Source organism: Pelmatolapia mariae, linkage group LG3_W (genome assembly GCF_036321145.2).
Source record: "Pelmatolapia mariae isolate MD_Pm_ZW linkage group LG3_W, Pm_UMD_F_2, whole genome shotgun sequence".
NCBI classification, from domain to species: Eukaryota; Metazoa; Chordata; class Actinopteri; order Cichliformes; family Cichlidae; genus Pelmatolapia; species Pelmatolapia mariae.
This window is the reverse complement of record NC_086229.1, coordinates 76,474,545-76,497,801: the sequence shown is the minus strand read 5'-3', so window position 1 is coordinate 76,497,801 and position 23,257 is coordinate 76,474,545. Positions and strand designations below refer to the sequence as shown.

The following is a 23,257-nucleotide window of genomic DNA, read 5'->3' as shown; positions in this document are numbered from 1 at the left end:
AGGAGCCACATTCAGGTAAAAGTGTAAAATCAAATGATCCGTCAATCAAAAATAATGTTGTATCAGTGTTTCAATATTTATATCTTTTATTAGATGTTCATGTGTGTAGAATATATATATACTGGAAGGGCTGTGTATACGAGTCTGGCCTAAGTCTTCGGTCAGAAAGACTGCAGCAGTCCAGGAGTTTTTAGCTCACTGTCTTTAATGAAGCTTCACAGAAGAACTGGTTACAGCAGGGCTTGCCAGGATAAATCCAACTGTGATACAGCCAGATATGCGCTTATAATTGTGGCAGATGCAGTATTGGTGACTATAAGCATGGTTTTCTGGAAACAGAAACAGGCAATACTATAATTAGCAGGGTCAAAGATAACTAAGCAACAATCAGAACACATCATCTACTCAGACACAGCAATATTTTACAATGTCCACAAGGGGTCGCCGTAAGACCATAAGTTGGCTAAATAGCACATATCTTTACAGTTGCTAGTACTAAGGCAAGAATGTGGCAAGCTAACAACAGTTAAACTAAACAATAAACAACAGAAAAATCCGTTAACCGTGGGATGTAATCATTGGAGGAGATTCTGGCCACTGGTATTAACTTAGTGCAAATTAATTACATAATTAAATAAACCTACTAACGTGATATCAGTGTACCGGGCATAACTTTAGCTTTAACATGCACAAACAACTATAACTATTATCATACCAGGTATCATACCAGTTAACAAAGGTAAACTTACAGATTCATTAACGCACACGGAATCACACAAACTGCGTCACAACTGCCATGCTCTGTCGCTGCGCCTTTTGTCTCTCACTCCCACTCTCCCTCTGCGTGATGCGCACATGATCAATGATGCGCTCATTTGGGTGCGCTTGATTCTTGCCTCTAGCCATCTTGAGGCCGAGTCAGCAGGGAATTTGCACAATGTGGTTTGGTTATTTGCCTTTTGGTTGAAAGTAGACTGAGAAAAGACTTTTCGTTAGTGATTTTAATAGTATTTTTTCATATTAATGTAATTTTTACGGTGGCCCTGAGAGGCCAAATGGACTGCAACTTCAGAAAACACTTGCAAAAAGAAAAATGCTGCAAAAAGAAAAACACCTGCAAAAAGAAAAACACTTGCAAAAAGAAAAATGCTGCAAAAAGAAAAACACCTGCAAAAAGAAAAACACTTGCAAAAAGAAAAACACTTGCAAAAAGAAAAATACGGTGGCCCCTAGAGGCAAAGCACTTGCAAACTCCAAAACACTTGCAAACTCCAAAGCACTTGCAAACTCCAAAGCACTTGCAAACTCCAAAACACTTGCAAACTCCAAAGCACTTGCAAACTCCAAAGCACTTGCAAACTCCAAAACACTTGCAAACGCCAAAGCACATGCAAACTCCAAAACACTTGCAAACGCCAAAGCACATGCAAACTCCAAAACACTTGCAAACTCCAAAACACTTGCAAACTCCAAAGCACTTGCAAACTCCAAAGCACTTGCAAACTCCAAAACACTTGCAAACTCCAAAGCACTTGCAAACTCAAAAGCACTTGCAAACTCCAAAGCACTTGCAAACTCCAAAGCACTTGCAAACTCCAAAACACTTGCAAACGCCAAAGCACATGCAAACTCCAAAACATAACGGAAGTGCTCCGGGACGCTAGGGGCGGTGTTGAGCTTTTGTTACCTAGTAACTACACAAGCCATGAAGTACCAATGACCGTCGCGCTTCCCAGGTTGCCTAGCAACCATGATACTAACCACTGGAAACGAGTCATACAACTTTGTTTGACAGAAATGAAGGAGAACATATTTTGTTCATTTGTTTGTTTGTTTCTACAAGAGCTTTGTGTGATTTGATAAGTATCTGAGGCTGAGACCACAGGACAGTAAAACATGATTTTTGGGCTTCATTTCTGTACTGAACAGTCATTTAAGATTAGTTAATAAATAACAATTTGCTAATGTTGTTTATGAGACTAAAGTCATATCACATTGGTAATGTAAATATAATATGGCCAATATAATAGTTATTATATTGATCATTATTAGCTATTGCGGCAGTTAACATGAACTCTGTGTTAAATACTGAGCTTACAGATTCAAGTTGCAGTTATTTATGTCTTATCACCTTAAATCTTCACTCAAAGACAAGTATCTTTGACAGTGCATATATATATAGGTGTATCATATATAAGAGACAAATGTTGGTGCTTCAGTATGTTGGCATTACTAAATTTGGCTCAATGCTTACATATGTGTGTAAAAAGCAAATGTATGAACTGTGATAACTGTTTCTGATAAAATGAAGAGTAGACTGATATATTAAATATTCCTTTATTGGGTGAGAAAATCAGACCATGTCATAACTGCTTTAAGTCATACAGAATAGATATCAGGGCCTTAAACAGGCTGACTTCTGCTAAATGGGTCATATTGGGCAGAAAGTAAACAAACACATAACATCCTTATAGAATATGGTGTAACACTATAGATCAACTTACCTCAGAATATATAAAGCATATAAACAATCACAGCAACATGATGCAACAAACACAGCAGGACTACTAATCCAAAATACTCAAAGCTTCATAGAACTGAAACAAACATTTATTTTTAGCTCCATTCTGCTGCTGATACATACTTTAGGTTTCTGAATATTAAACTTGTTGCTGCCTTTCATAGTGTGTAACCTGAAGGCCCTGAGTACTTTCTCCCACACTGAAAACACTGGGATGATAACATTATTTGAAAATTACCTAATAAGACTGATTCAGGACAGACATTAGTGATGTTAAACTTTCCTAGCAGTCCTTCACAAACAGGGAACAGTCTGTCTATTCTCTCCATCTGTCAGCTGCTGCTGGCTCTTCCTCTTCCTCACACACTGCTGAGTTTGTCCTGGTGGATCATCAGGGGTGCAAAGCCTCACAGATCATGTGCAGCAGTGGGTCCCTCAGTCTGTCCTCATTCTGGACACTTGCAGTTGTCACACATGGAAATCAAATGTGTGATAAGCTGCAGGATTCAAACACAAGTGTAACTTATAAATACATGTTCATACTTTTATTCCACAATCAGAGAGAAAGAAACAGAGAGAGAGTGCAGGACAGACAGACAGGTGACAGTCTCAGGTGTACACACTGCTACAAAACGGCACAGAGAAGGAAGATTTAGCGTTTGTGTTATTACGAGTGCTAAACAAGAAGAGTTCCCAGATGGTACAGTGGACACATGTGTGACTCCTGTGATTAAAGCATCTTTCTTTCAGCTTAACGAGTGAACCGTCAGCTCGTTCAAACACACGTTAAAGTCCGTTTGGCTCGACACCACCGAACAGAGGCAGCAATATAACATAGCTAACATTAACAGTGCAGTGGATCCTGCTTGTGCCGTGATATTCAGGACTGCAAACCGAGCAGCATCACTGACTTTCAGCTTGTTGTGTTTGTGGATTTATGACTGACTTTAATTATCCATGAAATCCTCACATTCTCTGTAAGACTAAGGTCGACTAATATTTTTAAGTAAAGGCTTTAAAACCAAGCTAATGTCACATAACTTTCCCAACATGTGGCCAACAGTAATGTTTTAATGATCTTCATTATAAAAATATTTGCGCATAAATAAGTGACATAATATTCAGCACTTACTTCTGAAAGTTTACTCTTCGGCCGCTCCGCTTCCACCGTTTTTTCGGCAAAATTATCCACACCACCACCGCACTATGAAATCTGGGGTATGTTGGGCCATGAAGGCTTCACCGACCCATCCTTAAAATTCAGGGAAATTAAGGACCGCATTTGAGGGCCGCAGTTGGAGCAGCCTTTGAATTAGGACAGCCTTCGTCGTGTCACTGTGACGTAATCGGCCTTAAAATGCGGCCTACAGCCCAAATCCGGTACTTCATGGCTTGTGTAGTTACTAGGTAACAAAAGCTCAACACTGCCCCTAGCGTCCTGGAGCACTTCCGTTGTGTTTTGGGGTTTGCATGTGCTTTTGAGTTTGCAAGTGTTTTGGAGTTTGCAAGTGTTTTGGAGTTTGCATGTGCTTTTGAGTTTGCAAGTGATTTGTAGTTTGCATGTGCTTTTGAGTTTGCAAGTGTTTTGGAGTTTGCAAGTGTTTTGTAGTTTGCATGTGCTTTTGAGTTTGCAAGTGTTTTGGAGTTTGCAAGTGCTTTTGAGTTTGCAAGTGTTTTGGAGTTTGCAAGTGCTTTGGAGTTTGCAAGTGCTTTGGAGTTTGCAAGTGTTTTGGAGTTTGCAAGTGCTTTGCCTCTAGGGGCCACCGTAAATTTTTCATCTAATTGAATACAATCTATTTGTGTATGATTGTCAGTCCAAAGAGGGAGAGAGGAAAGAGGGGAACGTGAGGAGAAAGTACAAGGTCAGGAAGAACCAGGTAAGAAAAAAGACAGGGAACAGTGACAGGCACAACAGAAACTATTAAACTGACAAAGAGAAAAAACCTGATTTTACTCATACAATCTGGAAGTTGTGCTCTCCCTATATAAAAGCTGCTATACAGAATCTGCAAAACAAACTGGGTTGAAACATTTTTGACCCGCTTTAACAACATTCCAACATAACATTATCATTGATTGGGGAGATTAAAATTAATGATATATTTTTATGTGGTTCAGCCACAACTCTACTAAAACCTCAGCCAGTAATAGGTAGGCCAACTTTTGGACCGTCCAGTTGTCTGTATGACTGCCGCAGTACAGTATCAGCAGTGTTGGGAAGGTTACTTTTAAAATGTATTCCATTACAGATTACAGAATACATGCCCCAAAATGTATTTTGTAACGTATTCCGTTACGTTACTCAATGAGAGTAACGTATTCTGAATACTTTGGATTACTTAATAATATATTATCATGCTTTTTACAACTACGTGAATGTACTATTGCTGTGTGATTTATTACTGTTACTGAAGGTCCGCGGCTCCTAACCATAGTAAAGGGACCTCTGACTAATACGGCGGGTTCCCTGTCGGGCTCATAGCCGAAAAATAGCTTTACTTTGTTGTCTGGGTCAACTTTGCTTGCGAGAGACAGAGAGAGGCGTTGAAAGACTGCTCCAACGGAACTTATTGTTTTCGGAGGAAAACACGAACACAGTGTACAGTCGAGTCTTAATAGCTTACTTACAACTGGGCTCGTCAGGCACTCTTCTTGGCTGCTGTGGTTATTATTATATTTACATGCTTCCAGCTCCCGTTTCTGCTCAATGACAACTCTACTTTTCCACTCTCCTTTTTCTCCCTCCTCTTGCTCACAAACACATAATGGGTACGGCAGTCCATTCTCCCTGCAACACGGACTACACTGCCCATGATGCTACATTCTTTAGAGCTATGCCTGTAGCATTCTGTCTATTAGCTTAGCACAACAACAACAAAAAGGCGCTCTCTCACCCAGGAAACACATAGTCGCAGAGAGAGAGAGAGCGTCGCCCTGTAACCATGGCAACCGTAACGCTGCTGCCTGGAACAACAGAACATAGCTGTCAAACAAACCCAAACAGTCCTGACCCGCCACAATATGAAACAGGAAAGTACCGCCGTGTAATCCATTTATTTCAACAAAGTAACTGTATTCTGAATACCACCTTTTTAAACGGTAACTGTAACGGAATACAGTTACTCATATTTTGTATTTTAAATACGTAACGGCGGTACATGTATTCCATTACTCCCCAACACTGAGTATCAGAAAGTGCCAAACACTGCCGTGGTGGAGTGAGGAGCTGTAAAGAGAAGCAGAGTGCTCTGTTTATATTCTAAAAGTGTTTTAAGCTAGCTTGTTTCAAAGATTCTGTACAGCAGCTTTAAATGTTTTCCAAAAGCACACATACACTTAACAGTGTTTCTCAAACTTTTTACAGTGTGTACCACCTGATAAAAATGTCAAGCTCTCCCAAGTACCACTATGAAAGCATGAAACTCATAAATCTTACAACACAAAATTAGTATTAGTAAATTAGTAAAATTAGTATCTGCAGTAAAGATTTTTATTTGTAATAATTTATTCTGTTTTGGGAGTGTTTTTTATGTATCTGTATTATATTATACATACACATTAAAAGTGAATCTCTGTCCAAATGCACTCAGTTTACTTCTTACTCACTATGAGCATTATTCATTATTCTCCCCCAGTAATTAAGATTAGGATATGTATTTTTTTTTTATTCCAATCCATTCTTCTTTTGCAGCATTTAAATAACCTTTATCAGATTTGATGGTTTTGTTACAGACTTGTCAAAAAAGTGTTTTGCTTTTCCTTCACAAATGTCGGGATTAAATTGTGTTAAAATGTACAAAACAGTGATGTCATGTTTTGAGACGAGGACCCAGGCACAGAGAGACTTGTTGAATTTAAGAATCATATGATTTAAGAAAGAAATTTGCAGACTTGCACAGAGATGGTAAAATTATGATGACTGATAACGGAGATGAAGACAACAGACGATGAGGACAGGGAGGAACAGGGGTTTAAATGAACCAAGGAGACAGTCAGAGGGAACTTGGGACAACTGGAGACATTTAAGAATGCAGGGACTGACAGAGACAGGGAAGAAGTCTCATTGTGACGTGTAAAGTTTATCTTGCCTGGCTGGGCAGCTCTCTGGGTGCTCAGCACCCCCAAAGCTCTAATCCTAGAATCGCCCCTGAGTCACACCATTGTCCAGTAAAGAGGATGTATGTTGTGTCATGGTCCTGGGCCATGTTGGCCCAGCATTCTTAGTTTTTCGTGTGTTTTGGGATTTGTTCTTTATTTATGCCTTGGTTTCTAGGTTCTGTTAAGATGTTTCTTATTTGATTACCCCCTGTGTGCCCCTCTGTGTATCTGAGCCCTCGTTTCCCCTCCTTGTGTTTCATTCAATGTTTTTCCCCAGCCCGTTATGTCGGTCCTCTCTCTCTCCGCCTGTCTGAACCTCTGTGCACTTCCTGTTTTCTTTGACAGTCCCTCGTCAGTATGCGTCACGTTGTGTTCACTCCTGCCCTGTCTCGTTATGATTATCAGTGTCACCTGTGTTCCCCGTGTATTCCCACTTCCCTCGTTAACCCTCTGTGTATTTATGTCTGCGTCTCCCTCAGTTCTGTGTCGCGTTCTCCCTCATGGCTGTGTTTCCCTGTGTGTCTCTAGTTATCCATGTCCCAGTTTAGATTTGTTATATTTTTCGTGCTAGCCTGCAATAAAGCAGTGTTTTGAGTTTATTCCTGCTTCCGTGAGTTTTGCGTTTGGGTCCTTCTCCTGCCTGCACACAGCCGGAACATGACAGTAGAACGCGACCAGACAATGGACCCAGCAACTCACAACCCCTCCGCTGAGCTCCGCGAGGATTTAATTTACACGGTGGAGTATCACTGTCAGGAGTGGGCAGCGCTGCCAGGAGAAGAATATCGGGAGACCGTAGCCATCCGTTTGCAGAGGATGGTGTCCGGACTCCCATGGCTATTTGGCGCGCTACACCCCCTCATTCAGGACTTCCTCGTCTCCACCGTACGTATCCGCCCAGAGCTGCCTCTCCAGTATGAAGAGTCGGAGGATGTTCAGCCCGGTCCGCTGGAGGATTCGCGGCCCGGCTCGTTTCCTCCCCCTTCTCGGCGAAAACGGCGTTCGCGCCGCCGTCGCTCCAGTACAGCCAAGCAGGCTGCACCCGTGGGAGAGAGTGACTGTGCGTCACACACTCAGCCCAAGCCTTCTGATCCCGGACTACACGACTTATGCACTACTGTGAGTAACTCTGTTCTGCCCGCCATTGTGTTACCTGAATCGGATAACTCCGCCACTTTGTGTTTGAACTCTAGAGACACTATACAGCGAGGCACCTCCGTGTCAGATTATGCACCAGGTGCTTGCGCTAGTAATCTTTGTGTTTTTGAGCCCTCAGAGTCTTGTAATGCTCGCAGTGATCTCCCTGAGTTAGCCAATATGAATGTTTCACCTGTGGAGTTAGCTGAACTAAAGACTGTTATCCTACACCAGACTCACCTACATACTGCTACCAGCGTTGTAGTCCCGCAGAACTGTTCTAATCAGCCTGTACATTCTGTGGTTTCCCAGTCTGAGCTCAGCCACACACCAACACCACCATCAGCTCTAGATGCAACAGTGCATGCTATGGAGCACAAACCATCCGAGACTGAGTGTTCCCTAGGTGATGCTCCTTCAAGTGACTGTTTCATGTTCCAGCCTGTTTTGTCGTTAGACGTTTCTGATATTTCTCAGCCCACTTCTCAACCAGCCACTGCTCTCTCAGCTCCTCAAAGAGTTACTGAGAATGAGGCCTGTGTTGCTGAGCAAGCCACTTTAACGTCTACTCCTAGCGTTCTGCCTGAGCCAGGTGACACAGAGACTATTAGCCATTCCTCTGCTATGAACAGTTCAATCTTTGAACCAGCTCTTGTATCTGTGACTCCCAGTGTGGCTCTGTCAGTTTCTCAGGCTGTGGTTTTTTCTGTGCCACAACTTGAAAGTGCTAACTCGGACGTTACCTGTGTAACCTCGCCTTCTCTCATGCCTGCTAAGCATGAGACTGTTTCTGTTTTTCCTTGTGAACTCCTTGAAACTGTGCATTCAATGCCTGCTAAGGTTAAGAGCCGTAAGGTTTTGTCTGCTATACATACACTGGCAAAAGAATTTGGTTTGAGCACTGCAGAGCTGGTTGCACAGGTTAACTTTTCTGTTCCCCGGTCGTGTCAGTTTAACTCTGTGCGCCATGCTTTTCGGCCAAGTTTCATGGACTCTATGTGTACCACGTCTCCGGCTACATCTTGTACGACTGTGTGTAGTGTTATTTCACATCCAGGTTATCCAGACTCTGCTCGTGTGAATTCTCCAGTACCTGTGACTGTTCCTGAACTCACTCTTTTAAAGACTGCTACTACTAACATGGACAGCTTAAGAACAGCAGAGTTGCTAAAATTGGCCTGCCGTAGGTCTCTGTTTGCTGAAACTGTGTTTGGCTCCACTAACTTGGTTTCTCCAGTGTCAGTTGCTGTTTCTGTGTTTTGCTCTCCACCTCCAGTTCCTGTACCCAGGGCAGCGTGGGCCCAGCTTTCCCTTGCACCCGTATCAGTTCCTCGGGTGAGGGTGGCTGAGGTCCAGCTGGTCCCTGCTTCTGTCCCCAGCCTGGCAGAGGCTCCGTTCATCCCGGCACCCGTACCTGCTCCTCGGGTGGGGTTGATGGACACCCAGCCATTGCCTGCACCTGTTCCGGTTCCCCAGGTGAGGTCAGCTGTGACCCTGCCGACTCCTGCACCCGTCTCAGTTCCTCGGGTGGGAGCAGCAGAGGTCCAGCTATTTCCTGCACCTACACCGACACCCAGGGTAAAGGCAGCCAGAGCCCAGCTCGTCCCTGCACCCGTCTCTGTTTCTCGGGTGGGGATGACTGGTGTTCGGCCTGGCCCAGAACCCGTTCCTGTTCCCCGGAGGAGAGCAGCCAAGAGTCAGTTATCAGCTCAGTCATTATCCGCTCTGTCATTAACTCTGTCACCAGCTCAGTTAGTAGCTCTGCAACCCGTTCAGTTACTGCCATCCTCTGCTAGAAGCTCTTGTGAGCCCACTGAGCCAGCTGAGGACTGCGTGGTGCTGACACTTCTTGGACAGACTGTTTGCCCCGCACAGCCCCAGCCGTTGCATCCTAAGCAGACTGTGTGCCCTGTGCAGCTACAGTTAGCGTCCACTGAACCAGAGGTCTCCGCACCTGCTGGCTCTGCTTCTGTTGTCACTGGGGGTTCAGGAGGACCCCTCCAGCACCACCTCGTCTCCGCTGGCGGCTCCGGTCAGCCCGGCCAGCACCTCCTCGCCTCCGCTGGGGGTTCAGGAGAACCTCTCCAGCACTTCCTCGTCTCCGCTGGCGGCTCCGGTCAGCCCGGCCAGCACCTCCTCGTCTCCGCTGGCGGCTCCGGTCAGCCCGGCCAGCACCTCCTCGTCTCCGCTGGCGGCTCCGGTCAGCCCGGCCAGCACCTCCTCGTCTCCGCTGGGGGTTCAGGAGAACCTCTCCAGCACTTCCTCGTCTCCGCTGGCGGCTCTCTTCAGCCCGGCCAGCACCTCCTCATCTCCGCTGGCGGCTCTGGTCAGCCCGGCCAGCACCTCCTCGTCTCCGCTGGGGGTTCAGGAGAACCTCTCCAGCACCTCCTCGTCTCCACTGGAGGGTCCAAGTCGCCTTCGCCCGTGCCTGGTCCGGCCTCTACATCGGCTCCAGCTTCGCCGTCGCCTGCTCCAGCTTCGCCTGGTCCGGCATCAGCTCCAGCTTCGCCGTCGCCTGCTCCAGCTCCGGCCTCTGCTACGCTGTCGCCTGGTCCGGCATCAGCTCCAGCTTCGGCCTCTGCTTCTGCTTCTGCCAAGCCACCGCCTCGTCCACGTCCGGCTCAGCCTGCTAGACGTCGTCCACGCCTGGTTTGGCGTCAGCGGCCACCTTCCAGGCCGCTGACTGGACTCCTTCGCCGGCGCGGCCAGCCTCCTGACCTCCTTCGTCGCCACCGCTGGCTCCACGGTCGGCCCCCAAGACTGTGTCCTCTGCGTCGCCGCCGTTGCCCTCCGCACGGTCGGCCCCCAGAACTTTGTCCTCTGCGTCGCCGCCGTTGCCCTCCGCACGGTCGGCCCCCAGAACTTTGTCCTCTGCGTCGCCGCCGTTGCCCTCCGCACGGTCGGCCCCCAGAACTTTGTCCTCTGCGTCGCCGCCGTCTTCCACGCGGCCGGCCTCCGGACCCGTGTCCACGTCGCCGCCGTCTTCCACGCGGCCGGCCTCCGGACCCGTGTCCACGTCGCCGCCGTCTTCCACGCGGCCGGCCTCCGGACCCGTGTCCACGTCGCCGCCGTCTTCCACGCGGCCGGCCTCCGGACCCGTGTCCACGTCGCCGCCGTCTTCCACGCGGCCGGCCTCCGGACCCGTGTCCACGTCGCCGCCGTCTTCCACGCGGCCGGCCTCCGGACCCGCTCTGCTGCCACTGCCGCTTTTCGCGTGGGCGGCCTCCGGAACAGCCGTACTGTGAACTTTGGTGCTGTCGACACTCTGTTCTATGTGGACATTGCTTCCCTGTCTTGGACTATTTTTTGTGTTCCTATGACCCTGGTTTTGTATCATGCTCTTTGTGTTTCATTTGGTTTCGGTCCCTCCGTCCTGGTCCCCCGCCTCCCGCCCTGGGTGGGTTGTTTTGGTTTTTCTTGTTTTTGGTTCTCGGGTTTCGGCTGTCAGGAGCCAGCCCTTGAGGGGGGGGGTGGTGTCATGGTCCTGGGCCATGTTGGCCCAGCATTCTTAGTTTTTCGTGTGTTTTGGGATTTGTTCTTTATTTATGCCTTGGTTTCTAGGTTCTGTTAAGATGTTTCTTATTTGATTACCCCCTGTGTGCCCCTCTGTGTATCTGAGCCCTCGTTTCCCCTCCTTGTGTTTCATTCAATGTTTTTCCCCAGCCCGTTATGTCGGTCCTCTCTCTCTCCGCCTGTCTGAACCTCTGTGCACTTCCTGTTTTCTTTGACAGTCCCTCGTCAGTATGCGTCACGTTGTGTTCACTCCTGCCCTGTCTTGTTATGATTATCAGTGTCACCTGTGTTCCCCGTGTATTCCCACTTCCCTCGTTAACCCTCTGTGTATTTATGTCTGCGTCTCCCTCAGTTCTGTGTCGCGTTCTCCTCATGGCTGTGTTTCCCTGTGTGTCTCTAGTTATCCATGTCCCAGTTTAGATTTGTTATATTTTTCGTGCTAGCCTGCAATAAAGCAGTGTTTTGAGTTTATTCCTGCTTCCGTGAGTTTTGCGTTTGGGTCCTTCTCCTGCCTGCACACAGCCGGAACATGACATGTTGTAGACATAGTAAGACAGCTGATCAAGTTGTTTCTCTAACTCGCTAAACTATGCATTTTGTAAAGGGTAAAGCAGCCTTGGCAATTGTTTGACTTGAAATTGTAATTTTAATCTCAACATTTTGACTTTATTTTCAAAATTGATAATATTTTTTTCTTATTTAGCAACTAATACCCCGTCGTATGAACCCGTGTACTTCTGTGATATAAATCACAAGCTAGAAATGACTAAAAAACATGCTGTGAAGTTGAAGATTTATTAGGCTGTGTTTTCAGTTTTTCACTTTCAGAAAAAGTATATATATTACATGTGCAGCTTAAACTACTCTTTTAATAAAACATCAAGGCAGAACAAAATCAGGGCTGCTTCAAGATACGGGGACTAAACCCCAATTCAACCAGACCCAGAACTGATCTGGAATTAGAACAGGACTACAACAGTTCAAAATTAGGACTTAACCAACAAAGAACCAGAATCAAAACTAGATGACAGTAGCACTGAAAATCATCATAGACCTGCACTACACTGACAACACCTCTTTATTGTGGTAACATGAGACTGTATCTTCGAGGCTTGAGTTTTGCGAACCTATCAATGACATTTTCAGGGTCAACATTATCCAAGTATTCCTTTTCAGTAGATAATATGGCCAAATCATTCAGCCTCTCTTGTCCCGTGGTTCTCCTTAGCCACGTGTGGAGACGACGCAAGGCACTAAAAGAGCGCTCACAGCTGCAGCTACTGACAGGAATAGTTAGTGCAATTCTAAAGATGACCTTCAGAGTTGGGAACATGTCTTCGTCAAGGAAGTGGAAGGCAGTTGTAATGATGTGAATGTCCTCTTTTTCCATTTTTCTTTTCATTAAGTTTTTTGCCACAACAAGTTCTTCAGGCTTTATCGTCACATGGTAGTGTGCCGCAATGGGTTTTAAGGCATCTTCAGAAAGGAATGTTTGGGAGGATGGATTGCATGCCTGAATGCCCTCCATTATTTTCTGTCCTGCCCCTGAAAATCTATCTGCTAGCTCCTGCAACATTCGGTCCAAACAAGGAAAGAATATCCCGCACCTAAACTCTGCTGAGCTTGTGAGATTTGGTGTTGCACCACAGCTGGACTCAAGCACAAATCCTTTGAGTCTTTTCTGTTTGTGCCGTGCTTCCTGAGGAATCTGGATGTGGCAGCTTCCACAAATGTCCATGGCCTTCTCAAATATTTCCTCAGCAGCAGCCTCTGTGCGCAGTTTACTTAGTGTATCAACTACCGACATCTTGTACTCCATAGCTTTGCCCATGTCTAGCCTTTCTCCCTGCAGGTAGCGGTGCAGGCCTTCAGTGATGCCAAGCAGCTGTGAGAACATGATTAACATGTACACAGTCTTGGGTTTTGACAGCTTGGACAAGATCCCTTTAGCAATAGGAGTGTTTGTGGCCTCGAGAGTTGCTAAAACTGCAGAAATGTTGTTGAGAAGGGCTTTAACGGAATTTACTTGGCAGGCCCATCTTGTGTTAGAGAGCTGAACAAGCTCAGATGCAAACAAGGTCCTTTTGTAGTTCCTTAAACTTTGTGTGGTTTACCAGGGAGGTGTTGAAAAATGTGTACACATTTTCCAAAAGTCCAAAGAAGTCGGAAGCAGCAGGAATAGCCTTGCATGTGTGGCAAAGGACAAGGTTGAGCTCATGTGCACAGCAGTGCACATATACTGCTTCAGGGTGTCTCTGTCTAAAACGGGCCTGCACACCACCCACAGCACCACTCATGACAGATGCCCCGTCATAGGATTGAGCAACACAAAGTAAGTCACTGAGCGTGTAATACTGCAACAGCTACTCAATAGTGTCTGTAATGCACTGTGCATCAAACCTTTCTAGTTTCCGTAGACCAAGAAAACACTCTTTGATATGGCCTTTACAAGACACAAAACGTACACAAACTGCAAGCTGTTCCGTGTGCCCATCTCTAGCCTCATCAGCCATAACAGAGTACATCTTAGTTTCCTTCATCTCTTTAACTATATTTGCATTTATTTCATGTGAAATACTGGTTATCATCTCATTTTGTGAAAAATGAGACAGATAGTTAGTATGTGAGATAGGACTGTAATTTTTCAAAAATGGGTCAAATTTTTTCAGCACATCATAGAAGAAGAATGGCTGGAACTCGTTTCGTGCTCCCTAAAGGCATTTAAAGCCCTCTTCCAATTGCAGAACCCTGAATGACTGAGGCCATCTTTTTTTTAAAGTATTCTGCTTCCCAAAAATGCGACATGAAAAACAGAAAGCTAAGTTCCTCACAACAGAATACTCCAGCCATGTAAACTGTTCAAACCAACTCTTATTGAATGCCCTCTGCTGGCCTCCAAACTGGCTCAGCGGATACTGTGGGAGGACATTTTGTCTTGGACCACTTTCTAGAGTTCCTAAATCATCTCCTGCTGCTCCTTCCAGTAAACCTCCTTCAGCTGTCCTTAGCGATCCACCTGCTGCTTCCTGCTGTGATGCTGTTGTGTTTTGGTTTTCTCTTGCTTTCCTGATTTCCCCTGACCTCTCTGAATGATCAGAAAGAGAATCATTACTAATTAATGATCCCTCTGTATTGGTCTTTATGTGTTACAAGTTTGTACCATATTATTTTTTTAATTCTACCAAAGTACACTATTTAGATTCATCAAAGTGTATATAACTATTTAGCCTTGTTGTGCAAACAAGCCTGCATAAATTTGAAAAATAACAAACCTAAAAAAATACACTAGGTACTAGATATCTTGATGCATTCTCAATCATCCAGGAAAGTAAATCTCCAAAAGTTGATTCTGTTCATCTGGACGTAGCGTTTTGTGGGAGAAACGTTTCGTCACTCATCCAAGTGACTTCTTCAGTCTCGGCTGACTGCAGGTTTCCCCAAACCTTATAAACAGTACATTTGCATAATAACTGAAACCAGCCCACTGAAGGAACAATGGGCTGGGAGGTCAGTTCCTTAATCATAATTATGCAATTCTCATGACCATTGATCAACAATCACTGACCAAAACCCACTGATCAAAGAGCACTGATCAATGGCCATGAGTACCATTCAGAGAGAGTTGGGGAATGGCTGCAATCACAGCATTGTAAGATGGTGAAAGATGTACCCTTAGGCCCCCTCCTCGATTCAGAGATGGTCTTTCCCTTTTCACGTAAATGGCCTCCTTGACTCTGCGCTCAAACTATTGCAGTCAAATAATAAATTTATTTATTTATTTATTTATTCCTTCAGTTTGTTTCAGGTCTTTGTTGGGTCCTTTTTCATTCTGTGTGTGCGTGTCAGCATCAGCTCTGTTTCCCTGGGTTTTGGATTCCTGGCCAGCCTGTGTTTTCTATTTTTTTTGGAGTTTAGCATTAAAGCTGCCTGTTGAGTTTGTTCCCTTTCTATAGGGATGGCTTTATGAAACAATGAAACATTTAAAGCATTGCTAGAATTGTATTGAGGTGTCAAAACAATCTGAAGCACATCTCCACAGTGACTTCTGTTGGCCAGTTTGGCAATCACTACATCTTGATGACGCTGTTCTGTAAATCAGTAAAGCAGCCAGCCCTGCACAATTTCAAACAGATACTTATTTTACCAGACTGTCAATAACTGTGATCAATACGTTTTGGAAAAATCCCCGGGCTCAGTCAGCTTCATGTTTTACTCACATCCCTCAAAGTTTGGATGTGTTTGGTTGATTTTTAAGGTTACTAGAAGTTCTATCATCAGGTTTGTTCAACACTGCAACGCTTGAAGGTGGCATAGCGTTAAAAAAATGGAAAAGAAAAAATTAATTTGCCATGAATGTTGTTAATAGCTCACCTGTATTTAATGGATGTTTTCTTTTAACAGTATAAATATATTCTTTATGGCCGTGCAGTATGTGAGTAATGTGTTATAGTGAGGATGGTGTCACTTAATACAACAAAACACATTTTCTGTTGAAAAACAGAGACTCAGAGCTGAAAACTCCTGTTTTATGTTCTTCTTGAAAGCAGAGGTGATTTTTATTGAGGTATTTCAAGGAGTTTGCTGCTCTGTCTCTGCTGTTTTAAGTGAAAGGAGCTCAGTCTCTGTTTTTCTCACCTTCTTTGCTCCATATGATCATTCAAATAAGATATTTACATATTATTTCTACATCTATATAATATTTTTGTAATTTCAGTATGTTATTCAGTGTTTAAATGATTGGAGTATGATTGGAGGGCACTCAGTGTGTTATGCATCAGTAGCTGACACCCCGCTAAGTGTAGTCAGTACATGATGAGACAGTGTACAGCGCCGCACGGAGTAGCTCCTGTTATCCTGCTGTTTCTTTGTTTTTGCAGTTTCTGCAAAAATAAATATGTTGCACGGGGCATGATTTGACCCATCATTTTCTACACTGTAACATGTACAATTTTTTATTTATTTATTGTGTGCCTAATACCCTGTTGTACAAACCTCTGTATTTCTGTGATATAAACCCAAATCTTACATTTTTATTCTGATAACACTAAGCAGCTCAACAGAAGGTTGAGGCCGCAGATATTGTTTTTAGGATCTGTGATTCTGTCCAGTGTTCCCCTCTTTACCTTGGTTATTTCTCAGCTAACTTTAAAAGCAGAATGAAGGTGGTGGACCTAAACATGACTGAAAATACACAAAAAATGTAAAAAGTACTAACTGTTTGAAAACTAAATCAAAAGGCTAAATAAGGAATTACACTAAGTGCTTAAAGTTTCGTAAAGCTGTACTGGAAAACAACACCAAGCATGTAAAATATGGCAGTATCAGTACACATTATTCATATAAATGAATAGTAACTGATGGCTAACTTGGAACTTGGAAAAGTAATTAAGTTCCAAAACCTAAATTGCACGATAAAACCCACACCTCATCTTCTCATGCAGTGACCTGTCCAAGCCTACACAGTTGTGTCAAATATGTACTCTTTTTTCTAACTCTGTCAGCACCATGGTTAAACCACAGAAGTATTTACCAGAGCCTGAATACCTAAATCCCTGGGATTTTCAAGAATTATCCTCTTCCTATTTTTAATAAACCACATTTATCAATGGTCTATTCTCTGTGAAAAGTGTAAAAGGGTAAATGTAATTTTTTTTTTTTTATTCAGAGAGGTGATGTTCCTGTGTAGCTGGGGATCAGTCCAACAGGGTCTCCACCCTTGTCTCCCACCTGGCAAACACTGCACCTGATCCCCAAGCACCTTCTGGGGGTGGTGGGCCTACAGGAGGATGGGCCCATGTCCCCTGTTTGGGTGGTGCAAAGAAGAAAGTACCCGGTCTTCTTGGAGTCCCTGGGTGGTAGGTACTCGAGGATACTCGACCTGGGGACTCTGTTATTCTCCTGGGAGACTTCACTGCACTTGTGGGCAATGACAGTGAGACCTGGAGGGGCCTGGTTGGGAGAAACGGCCTGTCAGTCCTTAACCTGAGTGATGTTCAAACCACAGTTTGTCCATAACGAACATCATGTTCAAACATAAGGGTGTCCATAAGTATATGTGTCACCAGGACACCCTAGGCCGCAGGTTGATGATTAGTTTTGTAATTATATCATGAGCTCTGTGGTCAGAGCCCCCACAGCTGTGCCACGGAGCACACCCTGCCATAGAGGCAAACTAGCGAAACGAGGGCTATATACATAGATGGGGCAAAATACTAGTGCTGTGAGATATATACAAGTGCGTGGGAAAACTAGTGTGACTATGAACATGAGCAAAGCTATATACAAGGACAAGGGCAAAACTCTATGAAAGACAATTAGCACTAGAAGCAGTAAACAGACACGTGACATTACAGAGTTCCAGACACAGCAACGAGAGGAGAGAAGGATCAGTGTTGAACTGTCCTTTTTGCCTACGAAGAAAAACCCTGCTCCCACTGGAGAGGAGGAAGGGCGAATGATGCCTGCTGCGAGTGATTCTTTAATGTATTTCTCCATAGCTGCGCACTCTGGATATAGAGCTGGCTCGATGGCAGAGTAGCATCTGGGAGTAGCTTGATGTCGCAATCGTAAAGTCTGTGGATTGGCAAGGTAAGGGGCTTTGCTTTTGCTTAATACTTCCTGTAGTTCAAGCTGGCTACTCTCTGGCCTGCCCAGTCTAAGTGGGGATTGTGTAGCTCTAGCTGGAGGAAACCCAGAATGAGTGAGGTGTCCGAGGAGTAGAACATAAAAACGGTGAGTGTTTTCCTGTGATTTCCTGAGGTGATGAATCTGACGAGCTCTGTCTAATGAGTTATGTGCGCAACACTTGATTATTTAATGATTATTTCTTTCATCTCATCATGTGCAATAACTACGGATGATGGACACAGAAACAGGACTGTGTTGAGTTGAACCATTCAGGTTCACATTGATTTGATGTCTGGAAGGTTCTCAATGACGTTAAATAACTCCTCTAAATGTGTTAAACAAAAGGCAGTGAGCCTGTTTTGAATATATAGAAAGTAGAAAATAGAGATATTTGTATTACAATATTTAGAGTGAAAGTAAAATATTGTCAGAAAAATAATCAAGTACAGACACCTGAAAATTCTACTTAGGTACAATAATGAAATATTTCTACTTGATTACTTACACCTCTCACAGCCACTAAATATTGGATGACATTGTCTGAATTATGTGTCTTATTTGTATCATAACACAAAAAAATGATCAGGAGAAATTTATATAATTAGCTTTATTCTATGACGTTATACACTTTAATGTAAAAATCCTCTCAGGACTGGAACATCTTCTGCCTGACAACCAAAATGTAACTGTAAATAAAGTGGAAAACTAATTTAATGTCATTTTTGTGTATACAGACATATCTATCATATTATAGCTATATTTACATTTTTAAATGTATGTTTCACAATAAGCCTATGTGCACAGACCTTCAGAAAGCCTGTGTAGTGGTAGGGCCTTCATGTTGTCAGATTTTGGAAATGAGCCACTGAGTGGTGCTCCATCCCTGCAGTGTGTGCGCTGACCTCATGGCTACAAAGGTCACAAGGTCATGATGGATGGGTTAAAGTTGAGCCAGGTGCTCCAGTGCCTCCCCCTCGCAGCGCATGCAGTGGTAGCCCATGGTAGCAGTGATATCGAAGCAGCCCTGGCTGAGGTAAAAGTCCACAGATGGTTTATTCCAGTCTAGGACGGTGAAGTTGAGCTGGTGGCAACCAGCAGCCAGACCCAGCTACAGGAGGGCAACACCAAGAAGAAATGACTGCTGAGCTGAGATACAGCATGGAGGCTTGTTTTTTCTGCTACCTCTGAGACACTGTTTAGTACTTTTTGCTCACAAATACTGAAAACAGGATATTCCTATTAAGGTGTATCTTCTTTAGGTTTATCTTCTCCATTATTCACATATTTCACTCACCTGTGCCACCTTGCTTATTAGTGCTTTGCCAACACCTTTCCCTGAAAGACAGATCATGTGCATTACTTGCGATTTCCTGCAAATACAGTGATGATGTGACATCTTCTCAGAGGCTGTACCTCTGAACTCAGGCATCACGTATAAGTCCTCCATATAAATGGCTCTGCCTGACCAGGAGCTGTAGGAATAGAAGTAAAGTGCATAGCCGACCTTCCTGTGCCCTGAAAAAAGAAAAATATCAGTTTAAGCTAGCTTACAGTTTACGGTTAACAGCTTCAGTATTCATTAAATCTTTATATTTGTTTTGTTGTTCCTTCCCACTGAGTTAATGACTCTGAATATTTAGCACAATGATTATTAATGGCATAATGCTTTACTTTACACTGTAAACACATGACTATGTATAATTTCCTTTACATCAGTGAAAAAACTACATGATTTGTGGTGCTGCTCACAGTTAATGTGCAGCAAACTTTATAAATGAAACCTCACATTTCCCAGTTGTGAGGCTGGTTAGGTCATTTTAACCACTATTACTTCTTTTTTTGGTTTTGGTTTCTTGGAGGCAGCAGAACATCTGGAGTCATGTTGCTAGTGACCAGGGACACTATGCAATATATTCAGTTTTAGAATTTATATTCAATGCTGTCTTATTTTAATGAACAACACTGTCATATACAAAACCAGCATGTCACTAGGGGTGGAAAGAGATCATTTTCAGGCTGGCACATGGCATCCCTCTAGATCTGCCCCTGCTAGTGACTTGATGAATCTGATGATTCTGAGTCCAGAACATTTTAGCTGCTAACTTCTCTGCTGATTGGTTCTGAAGAATTCATGGATTTATTGAGTTTTTCTAGCAGCTGATGAGAGCGGAGCACAACATTAATGAGGTCCAGGACATAAGTAGCTACTTCTCAGTATAGACTCTGATAGTTGAAGTCAGCAGATAGTGGACAGCAGTAACTGTGTGGAAAAACACCTGTGTCATGGAGGGAAAAAGCACAGCTGGGCAGCAGAGAGTAAGTAAGCAAATAAGAAGTGTTTATGGAAGTAGACTAATGTACAATAGAAAGTACTTTGGCAAGAAGACTTACTTGCAAAAAACTAAAAAAGGAGGCTTTCAACACTTTTGTACCCTGTTAGGGTTTTATATTGGTTTATTAAGGTTTACAGAATAATAAATTTGCTTGTAAGAACATGAACATAAAAAACAAGAGAAAGGTGACCGTTTCCTATATTTCTTATTGTGTTTCCCTGACATGCAACAAAGACTTTGTGCTCACTCTAAGACCTACAGGCATAGTTAGTATCAGTCTAGTGAAAACAGTGTGTAAAAACTGAGTGTAACATGATCTCCCTCACCTTCTTTGGTTTTGTGCTGTTCTGGCACCTCAGCGATGACCCCATGAAACAACGGATTATTGGAAAAGCCATCTTGCTCCAAGTCTGAAAAGAAATTACAGACATAAACATCCATCCATCCATCCACCCATCCATCCATCCATCCATTCATTCATTCTCTTTCACTTATCCTTGGCTGGAGCCTATCCCAGCTATTATAGACAAATATTTTTCCCTAATATTAAGGTCACACATTACAGAGTGTTTGTAAACAGGCATTTTGGACAGAAGAAAGAGGCCAAGGATACTTGGTGGTGGAATGAAGAAGTGCAAGAAATTGTTGAAAGAGGCTAGAAAAGAAGATTAGGGTGAAGAGAGTGTGCTGGAAAGATGAAAGGAACAGTTTGAGGAACTGATGAATGAAAAAAATGAGAGAGAGGAGGACGGGTGGAGGGCTGCTGGTCTGCAGCTATTAAGAGGATGAAAAGTGGGAATGTGGTTGGTTCAGAATACATGTACTATTTTTTAAAAAAGGAGAGAAGTAATGTTCTTAGTTTTATTATATGCTTGTTTGGTACTAGCCTGATGTGGCTGTGATGTCAGTGTTTCTTGAGTCTCTGGGTGTCTATGAGACTGTGAGCAAACTGCTTTTACAATGATGTTGTCTTTTTATTATAATTACTTTCCTTTTTTCCTGTAATTATTTTCCTAAATCTGGCCTTTGGCATATGTTCTCGATACAATTAGAAAAAGAATAAAACTAAGATTGAAAATAATATATAATCAACAAAAACTAAACATTTTCAAAAAGTAAAAACTAAATTGAAATATGAAAATCCACCCTGGAAACTAAACTGGATTAAAAACAAAAAGTCAAAATTTAAAGAAATACTGTATATAAAATTAAAAAAAAAAAAACTACAGTAACTTGGCTCTGAACCTCTATTGGGATATCACCCTGGATTTAATATGTTTGTGAAGAGTATAAAATAATACATTTACAGTTAAGGCAAAAACTTGAGACATCACTACATACACTACCTTTCTGGGTCACTTTCACATGCTCTGCCAGTTTCTCATACTCTGCCAGTTCCTGGAGAAAATCATAAATAGTATCAGCTGCCATCATTTATTAGGACATGCTAACATCACTGTTCCTCAGCCAACAGTAAAAACATTATTTACAGGCAGTTTATTAGCCTGTTTGCACTGAAACTGTAGAGCAGGGCGAGCACAGTTCATCCAATAATATCTCATTAATCTAATGATAACAGCAACATTGTGGTTTTGAAAAATTGCATGGATTTAAGGTTTACAGTCTAATATTCTGAATCACACACACAGCTGGACTGCATGAGCGTCCACATGTCAGCTCACCATGATCATCCGCGCGATGTCTTTGCAGTCGTCCAGGTTTGCTGCGCGGAGGGAGAAAGCCATGTCGAGTGGATGTGATGAGGTTTTGTTTCAGTCTATTAGAGGACGGACTGTGAGAAGTAGACGAGCTCTGGCTGCGAAATTATTGATACTTTAGTTTGCTTTGCTCCTCTGAGTCCAGTGTGTTACTTCAGTTTCAACAAACAGCAGACATGTCCTGGAACCACTTTGCCCTGCTCCTCCTGCTCTGCAGCTGGATACACTCATGTAGGCTGGAATGTGTGCCACTGAAAAATCTGATATCGATCCAACACCAAGCAAATACAGGACCAGACAGAGAGAAGTGTGCCATGACTGATAAAGCGAATGCATCATCAGAACGCTTTATATAACCTGCTTCCATACTACTCTCAGCAGTGTCTCTGAGTGAATTTTAAACTGACTTTGAAAGAATGGAAGAGCAGATCAGAAATATAAAGGGATATTTTAACAAAGGGCGTTCACTTGGGGCGTCATGCTATGGAAAATGAATAAATACTGAACCTAATAAAGAATATCTCACTGCTGAGAGTAAACTGGAACACAAAATGAGGTCAGTTCATTCAGCCGTACATTCTCGTTTTTCAGAAAATCAAATATTATATTTCCCTCTGGTTTTCTTTCTGAAAAGTTTTTTTTTAAAACTAATAAATCTAAATAAGCTTCTAAACATTACACATTTTCAGCTATTTTTTCAACAAGGCATTTTCTTTTTGTTTCCATTTTACATATGATCGAAGACTTTTGAAAATAATAAAAAGGGTAAATTTGCAGGCTCGTTAGAACAAACTGTTACGTTGAGTGAATTTCCACTGTGCATCTGTTGAAAAAAAAAACTAAAAAGTGCTAAATAATAAATGTGCTAAAGTGATAAATGTGCTATATTAAGATAACTGAGAGGTCAAAGTGGTCTGGATGAAGAGTTATATTAACCAGGCTTCAGTGTTTTTTATAACTGATATGAACATAATTTGTTTCCTCTCTGACTCCAGAAGAGAAAGAAGTGTATTTGAAATGTCAGACGTATGTTGAATACAAAAACAAATCAAAAGATCCAGGAGGAAATGTAGCTTCAAATATAAGTCAAACAGAATAAATTCACTGATGTGTGCTGGTCAGCATTGCAACTGCTGATGTGTTGCCTTGTTTTTGTTAGCTTAATATTCATCTGTTGAACTCATCCACTAACAAATGTTTGAAATTTCGCTGATTCTTTGGTATCCATCCAAAATTCGACAGTCCAGTCAAGACTGGCAGCCCAAGTCCAGTTTATTATTAACTCCTTTCAGTCCAAGGAACTGGAGACC

The 23,257-nt window shown here is 43.1% G+C and overlaps 1 protein-coding gene across 1 annotated transcript; it reads right to left on the bottom strand.

The window, feature by feature from the left end:
- Positions 1 to 18,506: 18,506 nt before the first annotated feature.
- On the bottom strand, positions 18,507 to 22,186 carry LOC134618598 (thialysine N-epsilon-acetyltransferase-like). Its single transcript, XM_063464069.1, has 6 exons — positions 21,912 to 22,186; positions 21,576 to 21,627; positions 20,556 to 20,639; positions 19,310 to 19,411; positions 19,191 to 19,231; positions 18,507 to 19,004 (listed from the first exon to the last, which is right to left on the bottom strand). The coding sequence occupies exons 1-6, from the start codon at positions 21,972 to 21,974 to the stop codon at positions 18,837 to 18,839; spliced, it is 510 nt and encodes a 169-aa protein (XP_063320139.1). The 5' UTR covers positions 21,975 to 22,186; the 3' UTR covers positions 18,507 to 18,836.
- Between the last annotated feature and the right edge of the window lie 1,071 nt (positions 22,187 to 23,257).

Coding starts and splice junctions, on each gene's coding strand:
- LOC134618598 (XM_063464069.1), bottom strand. CDS start 21,974: ATGGCTTTCTCCCTCCGCGCAGCAAACCTGGACGACTGCAAAGACATC. Junction 20,640..21,575: donor TGTGAAAGTGACCCAGAAAG/GTAGTGTATGTA, acceptor ATTTCTTTTCAG/ACTTGGAGCAAGATGGCTTT. Junction 19,005..19,190: donor TAATAAGCAAGGTGGCACAG/GTGAGTGAAATA, acceptor GCCCTCCTGTAG/CTGGGTCTGGCTGCTGGTTG.